The sequence below is a fragment of the Bos taurus genome, chromosome 2 (assembly GCF_002263795.3).
Source record: "Bos taurus isolate L1 Dominette 01449 registration number 42190680 breed Hereford chromosome 2, ARS-UCD2.0, whole genome shotgun sequence".
NCBI lineage: Eukaryota > Metazoa > Chordata > Mammalia > Artiodactyla > Bovidae > Bos > Bos taurus.
Window position 1 is genome coordinate 87,928,079 of NC_037329.1, and position 18,611 is coordinate 87,946,689.

The 18,611-nt window shown below is 37.7% G+C and overlaps 1 protein-coding gene across 2 annotated transcripts in view; it reads right to left on the bottom strand.

Annotated features, from left to right (window-relative positions):
* Positions 1-18,611, bottom strand: part of SATB2 (SATB homeobox 2) — a 198,797-nt gene that overhangs the window by 87,144 nt on the left and 93,042 nt on the right. For both annotated transcript variants that reach the window (XM_059876300.1, NM_001206070.1), the window contains exon 5: positions 14,724-14,826. In XM_059876300.1, the coding sequence (XP_059732283.1) occupies positions 14,724-14,826 (103 nt within the window). The remainder of the gene's footprint in view (positions 1-14,723; positions 14,827-18,611) is intronic.

Below are 18,611 nucleotides of genomic sequence, written 5' to 3' on the forward strand. Positions count from 1 at the left end.
CTACAGTATTTTTTTCTAATTGAAGAATGAAAGTGATAGTCACTCAGTCATGTCTGAGTCTTTGTGACCCCATGGACTATATAGCCCACCAGGCTTCTCTGTCCATGGGATTTTCCAGACAAGAACACTGGAATGGGATGCCATTTCCTTCTTCAGGGGATCTTCCCAACCCAGTGATCGAACCCGGCTCTCCAGCATTGCAGGCACACTCTTTACCATCTGAGCCACCAGGGAAGCCCCAACTGAAGAACAGTTGATTTACAATATTGTATTGGTTTCAAGCATACAACAAATTGATTCACTTATACATACATGTGTATATATCTATATTATTTTTCCAATTATTTTCCATTATAGTTAATTACATGATATTGAATATAGTTCCCTGTACTATATAGTAAATCTTTGTTGTTTTACACACAGAGAGAACTAAAAGAAACATAGGGGCTTCCTGAATGACTCAGCAGTAAAGAATTCGCCTGCAATGCAGGAGATCAGGAGATGTGGGTTTGATCCCTGGGTAGGAAGATCCCCTGGAGGAGGAAATGGCAACCCACTCAGTATTCTTGCCTGGAAAATCCCATGGATGGAGAACCCTGGCAGGCTACAATCCAAAGGGTGGCAAAGAACTTGGCATGACACGACCGAGCAAGAGCATGCATGCAAAAGAAACACACAAACACACAAAATAGCTTTTTTTTCTTCAGCCTATTGCTTCTCTGTTAGATTCATTGTTTTTATTACTTCTATCTGCTATAGATGCTATAAAAAAGTAAATCCAGAAAAATTTCAGTACTCAAAATATACTCAAGTGACTTTATGCCCCAAAGTATACTTTCTGAAGAGGATTTATGAGCAAAGGGTGAAGCCATATACATAGAGTTAGCATACATATTAGCATTGGCATACATATCTGCTAATCAAATCAAGATGGCACAGGATAGGTGCAAAGAAGAGCAAACTGGGATTTTTAAAGCCTAAATTCTAACTAGCTGGGGGATTTGGGGATGACCTGCAAAATGAGAAAGATTACCTGTAAACTGGTTTTAAAGCAACCTTCCAGGTTACTCATCTAATAAAGAGTACTGTTGCTAGGATTTTCAAAGTAATTCCCTGGCAATATCTGCTGTTTTTTGACTCCTTGGCAAAAATTAAGACTTAACTCATGATATCTCTCTTTGGGAAACTCCCCAATGCAACAATAGTAGTTTAGTAGTTTATACACTGGTAGTGACAGCAGTTGTAGTATTGCTCTTGCAAGTTTATCTGTCAACACTGCTTAAAAGACTGATAATTTTTTCCAGAAACATGAACCAAGTGTTTCAATGCAAACCTTAACAAAATTGCCTTTGAGAAAGAAGCCCTAGGGTTTTGTCCATAGTTATAATGAGTAGAAAGCAATGAATTGGGTAAAAGGCTTTGCAATGAGAAATTTCTGGAATTTCTGGCCTATGGATTTTTTCCTTAAACCATTAAGATGCTTATGCAAATGTAAACAGATTAGCAAGAATGAGTGCTAATGGATTCCATAATAAGCTAACACTCTAAGTATTCACCAGAACAAATCCTGGAAACCCTGGATAGAAGAGTACAGCCAAATAAAAATTTGGGTGGGAGGAGTGAAGAATAATTCATTTCTCTGTGACTCCTTCAGCCTCAGAAAGTACTCTAGAAGCAATTCTACAAGGTAAGACAAAGGCTGACCATGTGACACTCTTTGTAGAAACGTTGCCAATCAAATCAATAGTTTGGAATGGGTACTCACATCTTGAGCATAGGGAAAAGATATTCTTGAGCATACCACTGCTATGGATTTCCAAACCTCCACCCCAAGATCCTTGCTCCCTCAACCCTAACCCCCAAACCTTGTATCCTAATTTTAAGGATAATGATCCTGTCTAATACCAGAGAAGTTAGATAACTTGTTCAAGGTCAAATAGTAGTCCAAATGTAGACAAATATTTAGCAAAAATTAAAATGATTAGAGCTACTGGCTTTGGTCTTATAAGCATAATAAACAAATCACAGGGCCAGTAAAAACTAATGTTTGTTTGTTAGTTTTTTCTCTTTTTCTGCATAACTCAAAGTGAAGTTCTCAGGGACTAAATGCTTCACAAGTACTTTTATTGTATTTCGTTTAGAGAAAAATATTTTTATTCTTAGTGTACTGCAGATAACTTCAAGCCTTCTATCATTTATATAGTAGTTGAGGTACTGAGCTAACCCTTAACACATCACTGTCATTTAATTCTCACATAAAAATTATATCACATAGATATCATTATGCCACTTTATTGAAGAAGTTGAAGATCAGTGGAAAAAAAAAGAAAACATAAATTTATTAAATAAAGCAAGTAATAGAACTCAAACTTATGTCTTTAGGACCTTAAAGCCTCTGTCCCACTGCTTATGTTAAACTTCCCAAGTTGGGGTATGTGGCTGCTATTCATTTTAGGGTTTGAGTCAGGACTTACCAACTTTCCAACAGACAAGTCCTGCTTTCTGTTTGTACATGTGTGTGCAGGTGTGCATGCGGTCCATACATGCAGAGGTGACATGATGAGTGGATGAGTTATCTGAATGGTAGGGGCTCTCCCTGCAGGCTAAACTCTGTGCCCTGTAAACCTTCCTGATGCGACAGACTGCAGAAGCCAGTCGGTTCTGAACGGTGAGGAAATTACTGATTTTTCCCAACTGCATGAGCTAATCACTAAAATAGGATTATTCACATTTGCTTTTTAATTGTTTTAATTCATAGGATAGAATTTATTAACTACTTTGTACTTATTTATTAGTCAGCTACTATGTATCAGGTCCTTGTGAGTCCCTTGGACAGCAAGGAGATCAAACCAGTCAATCCTAAAGGAAATCAACCCTGAATATTCATTGAAGGGACTCATGCTGAAGCTGAAGCTTCAATACTTTGGCCACCTGATATGAACAGCCAACTCACTGGAAAAGACCCTGATGCTGGAAAAGACTGAAGACAAAAGGAGAAGAGGGTAGCAGAGGATAAGATGGTTGGATAGCATCACCAATTCAATGGACATGAACTTGGGGGAACTCCAGGAGCTGGTGAGGGACAGGGAGGTCTGGCATGTCACAAAGAGTCAGACGTGACTTAGCGACAAACAACAACACATACCAGTTATAATGACAGCCCCTACAGATATAGTACTGAATAATACTAGCTTGAAAGAGCTCTATCTATAGATTTGCTTCAGACAGTTTAACAGCTTGGTACACAGAGATGGACCTGTAGCAACTGCCTATGATATAAGATGCATTTCTATTTGATGATAAAACATAGCTCCTTTAATCCCTATTTTGTTGTTATTAGCAATTCATTCTAGTCATCTGCAATATAAATTTGCACTCACTATATTTATTTTCATGAATCCTCCCATTCTTTTACTTTTGTTGCTGCCAAAAAGCTTTATCCCCAGATGAGTGCCATCAGTATGGATTCCCTCCTGACTGATGACACATGAATCACACAACTGAGAGCTTTTGCAAGAACTCTTTTTAAGCTCTGTAAATATGAAGTAGTCATTTGAAACAAAAAATAAAATGGGGTATGCACACTCATATAACATGGTAATAACTTGAGAACCTCAGGAAATCACAACAAATTCACATGAATGAACTACTATATGAAATTGGTGACATACAATTTTAACCTATGTAAATGGAAATTACATCTGATTCAACCTGATATTTATTTAGACTCCTCTCTCTGAACTGGACTACACATCAACAGGAAAAGCCCTACTGTCCACCCAAAGTCTTTCACTGAGTTAATTTTTTTTTAATGTAAACATAACACTAATTTTCCGGACAAACCAGAACAGCATCATGTCTGCCAATACTGAACATGGCCAATCACTGAAAATACTTCTGATTTATTCTGTCTTAGTCAATAACTGTAGGTCCAAAGTCAATTTGTTATATAAAAACTGCTTTTTTGTTAACACAAAAATAGACACAATTTCAAGAGCTAAAGCCAATATTTCATATATACCAGATATAAATCCCACACCACTGGAAATTAAAAACAAAACTATAACCAGAAGAGTTCACTAAATATAATTAAAGAAAATATTAGGAGTTTGAAAGGGCTGAAGGGCAAAAAAAAAAAAAAAAAAAAAGCTAAGTCTTTTAGGACTATGAAACCTAAAGATTTTTTTTTTCCCTCTAAATTTGTTAAAGAGAATCTGTCTCTGGATTGAGAATTCGCTTGCAAAGTCTCTGCCTAGAGCAAGATATTCAGAGCCAACTTGTTAACTCCTAATAAAACAAGGCTTGGAAGGAAAATGCTTCCAGCCCATAAGCAAAGTGTACCAGCCAGCATTGTGATAATACCCCAAATGATTGGTTTTCTTAGGTATATTTTCCCCTTATTATCAACTTCCTCTTTCCATCATACTAAGATCCACAAAAAATATATATCTCCCATAAAGCAACTTGAATCTGAACACCTTTGTGTTTTGACAATAGAAGGTCATACAGGACCCATTATGCTCCATGGAAAAAATGAGCACTGCCCCCCTTTACTGCATCAGAACACTACTGTCCCTTTTGGTGTCAAATGATGCTTTATCATAGTTGGATAACGCTGGTCATTTCAAATATTCCTACAGCTTTCTGAATAGGTTAAAGTTACCTATATCTAATGATATCTTGATTTTTACTCTTTGTTTTAATCTGCAACCATAATTTCAGGGGTAAATTGACATATGATTAAAAAAATCACATTTTAGAAACTCAACAGTATTGTTCAGGAGTATTCTATGTGGATTAATTCTTTTCTTTAACCTATTAAGGAAATGTTAATCAAAGAAACTATCAACCCGTAATTCATTCTTTTCCATTGGCCATTCTCTTTGACTTCATAGGACTTAAATGTTTGGGGCTGTTATTTTTAGTAAACTACTCAATAAACTAGCTGGAAATACCTCCAAGGGATGTTTTTCTTAGGCTATATAAATGGTCTCTAATTTTTATTTAATAAAGGTGTTACTGTCTCTTTCAGTGGAATTAATTAACAGTTGTTAAATCTTTAGCTCAAAAAGTAATTAACAGAAAAAGAGAATGAGTTAACTGATAACTAATTTGCTAAGGATATTTGTAATATGAATTAAACAAGCAAAAAATTTCTTTTTTCTCTCAATTGAGACATCCAATAGCAAATAAGGTTAGTCACAATATAACATGTGCAAAAATAAAACTGTTCTAAGTGTGTATGTTCAAATAAATTCATCTATATTAAATTAAATTCTATTAATATTTACTAAGTATCTACAATATTCAAAGTCCTATGTTCACAGAGCTTGGAGAAGGTAACAAAATGGATAAATCCTACAGATGTTCTTTCACGGAATTTTTGGTCTAATAGGGAGACTATTCAAGAATCGAACTTACTACTAACATGGAACTTAGAAGGTGACAGCTTGAAAGGACAAATGTTAGAACTCATAGCCTGACTTGTATTCCAGATGATTCTAGATTAATGTCCATTCCTATGGGAGTTCACAAGTTCAAGGTCAGATAATCTCAAATTCTTGCACAGGGTAAGAACCAGTCAAACAGTGAGTCCAACAACTATCTACCATAGACAGTGGTGGTCCTAGCACTCTGTATGTAAGAGCTTCGTTCGAGCACCTTGCAAACCTAAGTGCTTTTCCGTTTTAACTCTGTAAATCATCTGAGGAAACACAAATAATACTTTTCATTTACTCAATCAAGAGACCAAGAGAATTCTGACTTCAACCTACTGGTTCCCCCAAAATAAGAGGATGTCACCACACTCATAACAGATTTTAAATCTGGATATTTGCTAGTCGGCATACAACAGCTCTCATTTCACAACTCTGTGGTATCTTCATCAGGCACCATCGGATCTATCTTTGTTTTAGCTTTTGTTTCTTGGCAAGACAAATGGAAATCTGAAACTATGAAAAATCTAAAGTTTGTGAAAGGAAAAGCTAACAACTAAAGAGACCAGAACCACAACCTTTAACCACATCATCCCAATTCAACTCCTTGTTTCTCTCTGTTTCCCAAACAAATATGGTCCAGAGCCCATTTCAGAGTTCCCCACCCAGCCATTCTCTCCCTCACTGCTAGATAATCAGGATATAATGGCCTCCTCTGGCTCCATCCTCTTTCTCCTTAGTATCAGGCTGGGGGTGGAAGTGTGTGTTGCCCTCAGGCCTGATGCTGCAGTTAGCTGCTCTTACATCCTTTCATCACTCAGTCACTATCTACGCCCTCACTTCCTTATAACCTTCCATCTCTGATGTATATAACTTCTCTTTGTACTCATGACAAGGAAACAGCTCCCTCCAATGTCATTATGGTCCCTTTTTTGCCAAAGCTAAGAGCTTCCAGGGGCTTCCTAGGTAGCTCAATGGTAAAGGATCTACCTGCCAATGCAGGAGATGCAAGAGACATAAGTTCGATCCCTGTATTGAAAAGATGTCCTGGAGAAGAAAATGGCAACCCACTCCAGTACTCTTGCCTGAAGAATTCCATGGACAGAGGAGGCTGGAGGGCTACAGTCCATGGGGGTCACAAAAGAGTTGGACACGACTAAGTGACTAAACAACAACAAGGGCTTCCAATCTCCTCTTCTCCTTCTCTTGCCCCTGTCCCCCTCGATAACATTTCTCCACTGGTAACCCACCTTCCCTTGACTTCCATGAAACCTCACTTTCTCTCTAATCATGTCTTCTAACCCCTGGCCCTTTTATGCCTCAAAGCTTCCAATCCCTGCTTGTTCTAACTTTCTCCTTCAGAGAATCCTCCTTTGGTATCACTGTAACTATTATATCCAAAAAATTGGCCACAGAATCTATTCTCTAGTCCTGTCTTTTGGTAAGCTTGCTCCACACCTTGAACAGCCCAGTGGATATTTCTCACTAGTTCACCAACTCTCTGAAGCACCAGCAACTTCCTCTCAGTTTATATCAATACGTTTCTGTTAAAACTATCCAAGAGTCACTTAAGTTCACAACCTTGGACTCTACTTTGATTTTCCTTTCTCTTCCCACTCACATACTGCATCAGTCACCTCTCTTTTTCCCATTCCTGCCACCAAAGCCAAAGCCCTGCCTCCCTCACCATCTTCACTTCCATGTATTATTGAAGTAGATTCTCGCTTACCTGTATTCTCCAGAGTGTGCACACCACCCCTCTTCCTCTCATTTGCCTCCCGTCCTGCCATACACACTCACATCCATACAATGGTTTCAGATGGCTTCTAGAAGTTTTTTTTAACTGTCATTATCATTATTTCACTTCATTGCTGAAAAACTTTCAGTGATTCTCAGAATGTCTCAACTGGGCTTTCAGAGTGCCCTAAGATGTGTTCACTAGCTTTCCAACTTTATTTTGCATTACTATAACACAAAAGCTTCTCACAGCCAAGTCCCAAACATTTTTGCTCTTTCACCAATGTTTGGTCCCACCGTCAGTCCCACATCCAGCCATGTTCTATCTTTTCCTTTTCACCAGTCAAAATCTTAGCCATTCTGGGCATGTTATATTCACAGTATCATGATAGACATACTGGACAACCACCCAATATTTCCTATTACATTATGCTCTTCTGTACCTCTGTACCTATACTGATGAACTTGCAGCTTCCTGAAAGGTTCTTCCTTCTCCTTGTCCTCTCAGAGAAAAGCTCTGTTTGTCCTAAGGTTTAACTCATGCGCTACTTCTTTTTTAATTATCCCTCACTCCCAACCAAACCTGACACCCAGCAGGTATAATTTATAGACCTTCTTCTGTGTTACCACTGCGCTAGTTTATATCACTGCTATATATTTGCCAGATACACTTATAGGCTCTCCTCCCTGCTAGGATGAGGCAACACAACTAGAGGTAGAAACCATATCTTACGTGTTTCTGAATGTCTCTCTGCTTCTAGCACTGAATATGGGCTATAGTAGAGACATTCACTAAACATTTAATCAAAATTAATCATCTCATTGTGACTGTAACTTTCTTGCAAAGGAGGACTATATAATGATCGCTACTTAAAATCCTGCGAGGTAATTGATGTCTTTCTGAATCATAATAAAAGATGTTATATTATTAACTATTTCATAGAGAACACAGGCTTTTAAAAACCAGAAACCATGTCTTATAATTCTTTCAAACTTTCCTGGTAGCTCAGAGGTTAAAGCGTCTGCCCCCAATGCGGGAGACCTGGGTTCGATCCCTGAGTTGGGAAGATCCCCTGGAGAAGGAAATGGCAACCCACTCCAGTACTCTTGCCTAGAAAATCCCATGGCGGGAGGAGCCTGGTAGGCTACAGTCCACGGGGTTGTAAAGAGTCAGACATGACTGAGCGACTTCACTTTCACTTTCACGGATGAAAAAAATGAAGAGATTAGAAAAGTAGGTCCTTTTTCCCTTTCCATTCTTTTTTAACACATGTTTTTAAATGGCTTATGCTGTACTTGTGCTTAGTCACTCAGTCGCGTCCAACTCTTTGCAACCCCATGGACTCCCCTGTCCATAGAATTCTCCAGGCAAAAATACTGGAGTGGGTTGCCATGCACTCCTCCAGGAGATCTTCCCAAACCAGGGATCAAACCCAGGCCTCCCACACTGAAGGAGGATTCTTTACCGTCTGAGCCACCAGTGGTGGCTACTACCCAAATGGCTTATAAGTAGTATAAGTGTGAGAAGATAGCAAGTTTGTTTCATCTACAAACCACATTGTTGACAAATGATTGTTTTCGTTCTTTAAACATTTATGAATAAATACATCCAGGCTAAAGAAACAGTTACCAGTACAGCTAGAATAAGCTTCTTAAAATCCAATTAAGAAATGAGTCCACATCTGAGGTTAGGTTCCATGGCATTTCCCACTCGCCATTCTTCCACTTAGTGATACTACCGATAAGCTCCTAGTCTGAAGGTCAGCAAGGGTAAGGTGATCAATGAATGCACATCAGTGATTACCAGTGTAAATGCACAGGGCTCTTTCAAATGTTGGAAAACTCGTAAGATGGAAAGTGCTTATTTGTGGAAGTGATGTTTCTATGTCAGTGACTCTAGTATTCATATGAAATTCAAGGATTTGATGTTGTTATTATTTTACGCAAGGTACACTATAGGCAGAGGGCAGACAAACCTCCTTGCCAAACACCTTAATTTAGATTCAAAACTGAAAGCAAATTTCTCTCATGACTCAGAAGAATTAGGTAGACGAAAGTTAAGTTACTTTGACCTCATCAGAGCTAAACAACAGCAGAGGGAGAAGTACCGGCAGTTGATTAAAGGCATTGTCCTGACCACCAAGGCTAAGCAAGGACTGCCTTGTGGAACCAGGTCAGAGGACACTCATTTCTCTATTCAACTTCGAGGCGCCACTTTGTAAATGACACAATCATTTTTGGGTACAAGAGGTGCTTTAAATGTGGTAACATTATATCATTTCAGCTATAATGATCATAATTACTTATTTCTTTTAATCACAACCCACTTAACCACTTTAGTACAGAGGACTAGTTCAAGGAGTTTAATTTCCATTCAACATCTAATCTTTGTGTTTACTGAAACCCTTCGCGGGCTTTGTTTACTGTCTGCTTGCTGGCCTGGACGTTTGATCTTGCAAGACTAGATCAGACAGGGTCAGATAAAATACTGATTACTAGAATAAACCAGGCTTGAGGAAGTAACACTGGTTTTTAAAAATCCTCATTTCTCCCAGCTTTTTAATATTTTGCAAAATAAGTTCAAATAAACAAATAAAATTAAGACAACTAGCAATCAGGGGTTCTTGAGCAATGATTGAGAAAAGGAAAGTGATGGGGATAATTTTGCTTTCTGGCCAAAGTATGGGGTTTGCTTAGGTCTGCTCATTCTAGTGGTATTATTTTATGACACAAACAATTTTGTGAGATCCACTAGATTTGTGTAAACTTTCAATGACCCCTTAATTCTTGTGACATATTAAATACTTGAGACTGACCTGACCAAAAATGATAGTTCACTTTGCTTTTGGTGCCAGATGGAAAACATTTTAAATATAAAGTTATTTTCTTTTAACTTATTAGTTTTTAATTAGGGAACATTTAAAATATATCATCCCTTCTTTGTTAACATACTTTCTTATTCTTATAAGCTCCCCTGTGAAAGCAGATTGCCAGAATAACATAATTTCTAATAGTATTGCACAAAATTGTCACTTAGCTTCATAAAAATGATGGGGCAAGTTTATGTCTAAATAGATTTAATACATAAGATGACTTAAGTTAAAAAATTAAGTGTTTTAATAAAACGTGTAGCACTTAAGAAAGAAAAATTCATAGGTAAATCTCATACAACCCCTAGAATTCTTGAGAATAATTAATGGCATGAATGCTTCTAGGTCCCTGTGGATTAATCTTGTGTCTAACACTAAGATTCCTGCATAAACAACTGTTAATATTGCTCTTTTTGTTTTGCTTTGTTTTTCCACAAAGTATACTTTTTTTCCCCTTAAACCTGGGAGTTTATATGAGCTATACATTGTAGAAACTAGGCCAGAAGCAATTATAGTATGAGATGAACAGCAATAAAAAAAATGCCATCTAAACCAACCAACTATGCCATTCACCCACTTCATTTTCTTCAATATCAAAAACTCCTGGGGAGTAGGTTCATAGTTCTGATCTTTAAAACCATAGTATACAAACTGTCTCCCCATCTATCCTAAATTAACACTAATGTTAACTCAAATACATCTCTGTCAACTATGATTGTCTTTGAAATTAAAGGAAAAAGGTAAACAGAATGTGCTTTGCTATGATCACTGAGGAAAATAAAGTTAACATGCTAAACCAAACCAACTTAGGACGTTTTAAAGAGTAAGTGTAAACGTTTAGCTATAATAACAACAAATTCAAAAAATGCACATTAAAATGTTTACTTCAAAATTTAGACAATTCTATTTGTATATAGTCTTCACATCTGTTTTTAATGATATCAAATTATTGATTATTCATTTTTCTCATATTTATTTAAGCATTAACTATAGAATTTGCAATCTGATCTTTTTTTTTTTTTTAATCCTTTCAGTAGACTTTTATTTTTGCCAGGTTTTAGTCATATTTACTTTGATCTTTCAAAGTATATAATTATTTTACTGTTTATTTACTTCTATGAGAAGAGAAAAAAATTTTGACCTACAAGATCTATATGTGGCAATTTGTAACAGAATCACATAGCTTATGTTTAGGAAATCATGGTTTTGATTAAGAAGCAACCATTTAGTTCCCACTGTTTTATTAAAACAGACATTAGAAGATAATAGGAAACATATTTAACAATGTAGAGTGCATTTGGTTTGAGCCATCAGTAAGTTAGCATCAGATTTTCTTCTACACTGAGTATCAGCAATGACACATGGAAGCTGGTAACTATGGGGTGGAAAAAGACAGGGGTAGGGAGACAATAAAAGACAAAGAACACTGATTTCTGGGTTCTGAGGAAGAGGAGGGCATGGCAACCCACTCCAGCATTCTTGCCTGGAGAATCCCCACGGACAGAGGAGCATGGCGGGCTACAGTCCATGGGGTCACGAAAGAGTCAGACGTGGCTGAGCTACTAAGCAAAGGAAGAGTCTCAAGTAGAATTCTGGTTTTGCTACTTTATTTCCAGGCTTGAAATTCCAGGTTTGTTTTTTGTTTTGTTTTGTTTTGTTTTTTCATTTTGAAAATGGATGGACACAAATAGAAATTTCACAAACAAAATCACTGCTTTCTCATGAGTAATGGGTTCTACTAGATAGGAACCCCCACAGTGACATCTATTCATAGCATAAAGCTTCTATCAATGGAAACGTTCCTGCATAGGTCCAACACTTCCTTTTCTCTGAAGGTTGAAGGTTAATAAAATGCACTTCTCTGGAGTGTTTATTTTCTGCACACCATTCTACCTGTCATGAATTCTTTGTTTTTCCTCCCACTCCCTTGGTTGATGAATCAACACCACTTGAACTGTTTTACGGCAGCTTGTGTTTACTTCACACATACCTTAACCTTCCCTTTTCTCCTCCTACTGACACACACACATGCACACACACACTTTTCAACAGCAATGACTAGCGCCATCTCTTTGAATAGTATGTGTACATAGTGTCTGGCCGCCTCTCCAGGTGTGGATCCTTGACCTCCTGAAATCAAGGTCTCAGTCTGCTTTTATGGCACTTAAAGAATTAACTGTGCATTTACTATCTTGAAGGAAAAAAACAGAGCTTGAAGAACTGAATCTCTAAGAAAGAAATGAGAAAAGTAGATGACGTAAGTGTTAATGTGTATGTGAACAGACATACACACATACCACAGACTCACACACACGCACACACACAGATTCTGCAGTGGCAATTCTGAGAATACTACAGTGAAATTTCCAGTCTTTCTGAATTTAGAATTATACTGCAAACTATTAAAAGAGTGCGTACATTCTCTTCCTTTTTCTTATAATAGCAAGTAAATGAGATCTAACAAATGACCTTGAAGCACTATGATTCTTTTGATTTTTTAGCCAAAGAGGATATTGTTCAAACACTTTAACAACCTGATTTTAAAGGAAAAACTTGGAGACAACACTTACAGAAAAGAAACACTTCCGAACTACACAATCATGTCTTAGAATAAGGAGTTATTCATCTTATCCTGTACAAGAGTTAATATTAGTAACATTCTAAAGCAAGTCCCCAAACCAGAAATGAGAAAGTCTAAAGAATTTTAGAATATGTTGAAAAGGAATGGATCTTAATTGAATTTTCAGTGAACTTAATTTCTACTGGGTAGTTCAACCTCTTGACTTTCCTTACAAATTATGTATTTAGCATAAAATGCTCTCATTCCTTTGAAATCAGAAATGTGCCACCAATGAGAATAAAGTTCATTTCTTCAAAAGTTAACCTTGTAAACAAACTCCCAAAAACAGCACAAAACAGGGATTACTTTGATACGGTTTCCCTAGAGAAAACTTGCAGGGTAATAAAAACAAATTCTTCCTTTACTTTTACCTGTCCACCATAAATTGCCATTTAACCCTCTCCACAGGGGCAGTAAACCACTAGCAAGGCTCTGAATACCCAAATAAAGCGCAACAGAGGATGTCACAGTCACGCAAAATATGGACTAGAAGGACCCTCAAACACCAATCTGTTCTGTTCCCCCAAATTCCCCCAATTTCCTCAGGGGCTGGTAGCATTTGAATCGAATAGCCTTTGAATTGGGGTGGGAAGAAGAGAATTTTTCCAACATTGCAAATTTGCAAAGGCCAAATATGATTGATATATTTAAAGGGTTGGATGGCCTAAATAGTAGGCCATTTATTATACTGATAATAAGAGAACTGTATATTCAGTACCAGATACAATTCCATATATAATATATTACTGCTAGTAGAACTACTACTATTAATAAACAACAACTAAAATACTGTAACAATGATTAAGAGATTACTTTGTGCCGGTATTAAGGTATTTAGTCCTTGTAGCTAGTTAGAGACTTAGTTGTATTACTTCCAGTTTTCAGGAAACTGATTCTTCATACAGTTAAATAATTTATTCAAACTCACACAGTTAGCAAACAGAAGACAAAGATCCGAATACAAATTCTCCTGACTACAGAGTCCCTTTGCTTTAACCACAATTTTGGAATTATCTCCAAATAAACACAACATCAAAACTCTACTTCAGATCAAAGATTTCCTGATACCACACATTCATTTCAGTTTGTTAACTGGTACTTAAACTATAAGTGCTAATTTAACCTAGAATGACTGCTTTTAAATTACATTAATAAATTAATGAAAATGATTTATTGATTGAGTTTTTAAAATAGACATGCCTGTCTAAAACATACCACTTCAAAATATTTTTAAAGATTTCAGCCTTCACATGCATCTCTTGTGAAAACTATAAACTTCATACATTATGCTAAGAATTTAGTTTTAATGCCATCTTAGTTTTAAGGGAGCCAGTTTGGATCCCTTAATGAAAATATTAAGAGAACCCTTTCTTGTACCCCAATGCTCACAGCAGCACTATTTACAACAGCCAAGACAAGGAAGCAACCTAAGTGTCCATCAGTGAATGAACAGATAAAGATATGATATTTATATACAACAGAATATTATTACTCAGTCACAAAAAAAGAACGAAATATTGCCATTTGCAGTAACATGGATGGACCTAGAGATCACCATACTGAGTGAAGTCAGAACAGAGAAAAACAAATATTATATGATATCGTTTTTTTTGTTGAATCATAAAAAACAATAATAATACAAATGAACTTATTTACAAAACAGAAACAGACTCACAGACTTAGAAAATAAACTTATGGTTGGCAAAAGGGGAAGGGGAGATAAATTAGGAGCATGGAATCAACAGTCAGACACCACTATATATAAAATAAATAACAAGGATTTACTATATAGTCCAGGGAACTATATTCAATATCCTTTTTCCTAATAACCTAAAATGGAAAAGAATCTGGAAAAAAACTGAATCACTTTGCTGTACACCTGAAACTAACACAATATTGTAAATCAACTATAGTTCAATTTTTAAAAAATCCTACCTTTAGAAAAAATTATATAAATTTTTTACTAAAAAGTTATATCTAAATCAGCAGAAATTTCCAAGAGTCAACAATTCCTTGACCTAAAAAACTGAAAATCAGCTTCAAAAATATAAGCCAATTTACCTTTAATTTTCTTGTACTTTTTATACCATCTCCCAAACTCCTGGCACTTGGTTGCTGACACGTTGGCATAATATGTGCTATTTACAATGGATGAAATCATACTCTGCAAAGGAAAAAAAAAAGTTATTTTTGATATGAGTATTCCTTTTTAGGGACAAGAAAGGGGACATTATAGTCTATACCAATCTCCTTTGTCTTTTAAGTTTGAAGAAGTCATTCTCCTACAAACTAAACTATTAAACACAATTACAGAAATTTACCAGCCCTTTAACTTGTAGATGACAGTGCTTTCTCCAAAAAAGCAACGGGGGGGGGGGGGGGGGGGGGGGGGGGGGCGGGTGTGGGTGTGGTGGGGGTGGCGGACAACGTCAAAGAGAGGGGACAGGACATGTAGACTGACTGCGAAGCCAAAGAACACTTGTGATTTAGGAACCCCAGCAAAAGGTGAGATCAGATGCTCCTGCATCTGTAATCCAAATAATGCCTTTCAGATATTTCTGTTCAGCTTCCAACTGCAACAAGCTTACACAGCCAAGAATCTGAGAACATCCGTGCTACACACTGCAGAACAACATTTAGGGAAATAAGTTAAATTAATATAATTTATAGAAACGTGTGATTAGCACTTGTGTGAAAATTCACCAAATGAAAAAATTAACAGTGCTATTTTAGAGCAGGGGAACTAAACATAACACTTGTACTGTGTTTCAACCAAAAATGCATCAAAATTTCTGAGTGCTAAAGTACCTGATTCCTTCTTGCTCTTCATACTCCTTTCTCTCCTCAGCTCAACCCCTTAGCTGATTTGTTTGAAATTGCAGTTAAAAGGAAAGAGAAGGGGAACATAACCTGACTCACCACTGAAAAATTAAAAATTAGAACTGCACGTGTATGCTCAGTCACAAAGTTGTATCTGACTTTTTGTGACCCTATGGACTGTAGCCCACCAGGCTCCTCTCTCCATGGGATTTCCCAGGCAAGAATACTGGAGTGGGTTGCCATTTCCTTCTCTAGGGAATCTTCCTGACCCAGGGATCAAACCCATGTCTCCTACATTGTCAGGACACTTCTTTACCACTGAGCCACCAGGGAAAGCCCTATAACTGCACACCTTGAATTAAATTCCATACAGAGATACGTTTTCAGTCAATATGGCATGCTTGGACCAACATTCGTGGCAGATGTTAACTTATACCTGAATGACTGTGATAGTATATGTGTATGTTTTGCACACAGATTTTATTTCTGCAAATTCTGTCTAAAAGCAAATGGACATAAACAAGTCAGGAAATCCAAATAACCCATGTAAGGCTTTATATCCTGCCTTGAAATCTCATCTTTCTTACAAAAGGTTTCCCCAGATATGAAGCAGTTGAAGGAAATCATAGAACTTCTAATGGCATTTTGACGAAGTAGTCAAGATAAAAAGGATAACAATAAATCAAGGCATTGGCAACTTATTTACCAGAAAGTTCAAACACCAGTAGACAGTCCTGCATAGACTCCCATATAAGACAGTTTCCTCTCTGAGCTCACAGGCTCCCTCTTTTTTAATCACTACACAGTACTGATGAGGAGAGTGGGGATTCCTAATTCAATTTACAGAAATCTCTTTGGTTCTTTCTGTACAGCAGATGGCTGTCCTGCCTGCAGTCGCTGATTTCTAAATGACAATTCTGTTCTCTATGGGGAGATAGTAAAGAGAACTCTCTTAATCTGAGGCTCTGAACACAGCCCTGGAAACACAGAGCTAGTATCACCTGAGTGTATCACAGAACTTCCAAGCCTTGCATGCTACCTTAGAGGATCAATGGAACCCTAATCTTCCTGAGACAGGGTTTTGCTTTGTGTCTTATTAACAAGGAGTATAGAAGTCTCTTGGCTAGCTGGGCTAGTTCCTTCCCTCTCCGGGCTGAGCTCTCCTCCCTGTCCCAGTCTGTGAGACCCTTGAGGACACTGACTAGGTCTCTTTTTTTTTTTTTGCTCCCTTGTGCCTAACGCAGCTCTGATGTGGGATATCTGAGGCACCAAAATGTAACAGATGAAAAGGGACAAAGATGAAATTTTAAAATGCCAAACTGAAATGTCATAATAATGAAAAATTTAACATGAAAGCAGTCTAATAACAGATGTACCAGCCGCTCTAGTGTATGTGAATAATTACAGATGTACTTGTCATCTTTCTTTGTGGTTTGTATGAATCTTACCCTCTGGAAAGGCATAAGTATACAGCTATGGCAGTAGTCTGAGCTAAACCTTCTATTGCAAAGTGTCCTAGAAAGCTGATTAAAATGGAAAGTGTTTTAAGTCCTGCCTGGAGCTGCCCCTCAACTCTCCCTGGCCCATAACACCAGGAAACCAACCCATATCACTCTGGTCCCAAATAATGCACATTTCTCCCCTCCTTGGCCTCCCTACTTTATTGCTATTTTAGATGCATCTTCATTAACACTGTTGTCTTACTGGCTAGTGTCAATCTATTTGGCTGAGAGGATATAACCCACGTCCAAAGTCAGGAGCAGCAGCTGTGCTTTGCTGGAGCAGCCATGAAGAGATACCCCATGTCCAAGGTAAGAGAAAGCCCATTAAGACAGTAGGCGCTCAGAGAGGGCATCAAAGGGCAGACAGACTGAAACTGCAATCACAGAAAACTATAGTCAATCTGATCACATAGACCAAGCCTTGTCTAACTCAGTGAAACTAAGCCATGCCATCTAGGGCCACCCAAGATGGATAGGTCATGGTGGAGAGGTCTGACAGAATGTGGTCCACTGGAAAAGGGAATGGCAAACCACTTCAACATTCTTACCTTGAGAACCCCATGAACAGTATGAAAAGCCAAAAGATAGGACACTGAAAGATGAACTCCCCAGGTCAGTTAGGTGCCCAATATACTACTTGAGATCAGCGGAGAAATAACTCCAGAAAGAATGAAGGGATGGAGCCAAAGCAAAAACAACACCCAGTTATGGATGAGACTGGTGATAGAAGCAAGGTTCGATGCTGTAAAGAGCAATATTGCACAGAGACCTGGAATGTTAGGTCCATGAATCAAGGCAAATTGGAAGTGGTCAACAGGAGATGGCAAGAGTGAAGATCAACATTCTAGGAATCAATGAACGAAAATGGACCAGAATGGGTGAATTTAACTCAGATGACCATAATATCTACTACTGTGGGCAGGAATCCCTTAGAAGAAATGGAGTAGCCATCATGGTCAACAAAAGAGTCCAAAATGCAGTACTTGGATGCAATCTCAAAAATGACAGAATTATCTCTGTTCGTTTCCAAGGCAAACCATTCAGTATCACGGTAATCCAAGTCTGTGCCCTGACCAGTAAAGCTGAAGAAGCTCAAGTTAAACGGTTCTATGAAGACCTACAAGACCTTTTAGAACTAACACCCAAAAAAGATGCCCATGTCATTATAGGGGACTGGAATGCAAAAGTAGGAAGTCAAGAAACACCTGGAGTAACAGGCAAATTTGGCCTTGGACTACAGAATGAAGCAGGGCAAAGACTAATAGAGTTTTGCCAAGAGAACACACTTGTCATAGCAAACACCCTCTTCCAACAACACAAGAGAAGACTCTACACGTGGACATCACCAGATAGCCAACACTGAAATTATATTGATCATATTCTTTGCAGCCAAAACTGGAGAAGCTCTACACAGTCAGCAAAAACAAGACCAGGAGCTGAATCTGGCTCAGATCATGAACTCCTTATTGCCAAATTCAGACTTAAATTGAAGAAAGTAGGGGAAAACCACTAGACCATTCAGGTATTACCTAAATCAAATCCCTTATGACTATACAGTGAAAGTGAGAAATAGATTTAAGGGACTAGATCCAATAGACAGAGCACCTGAGAAACTATGGATGGGGTT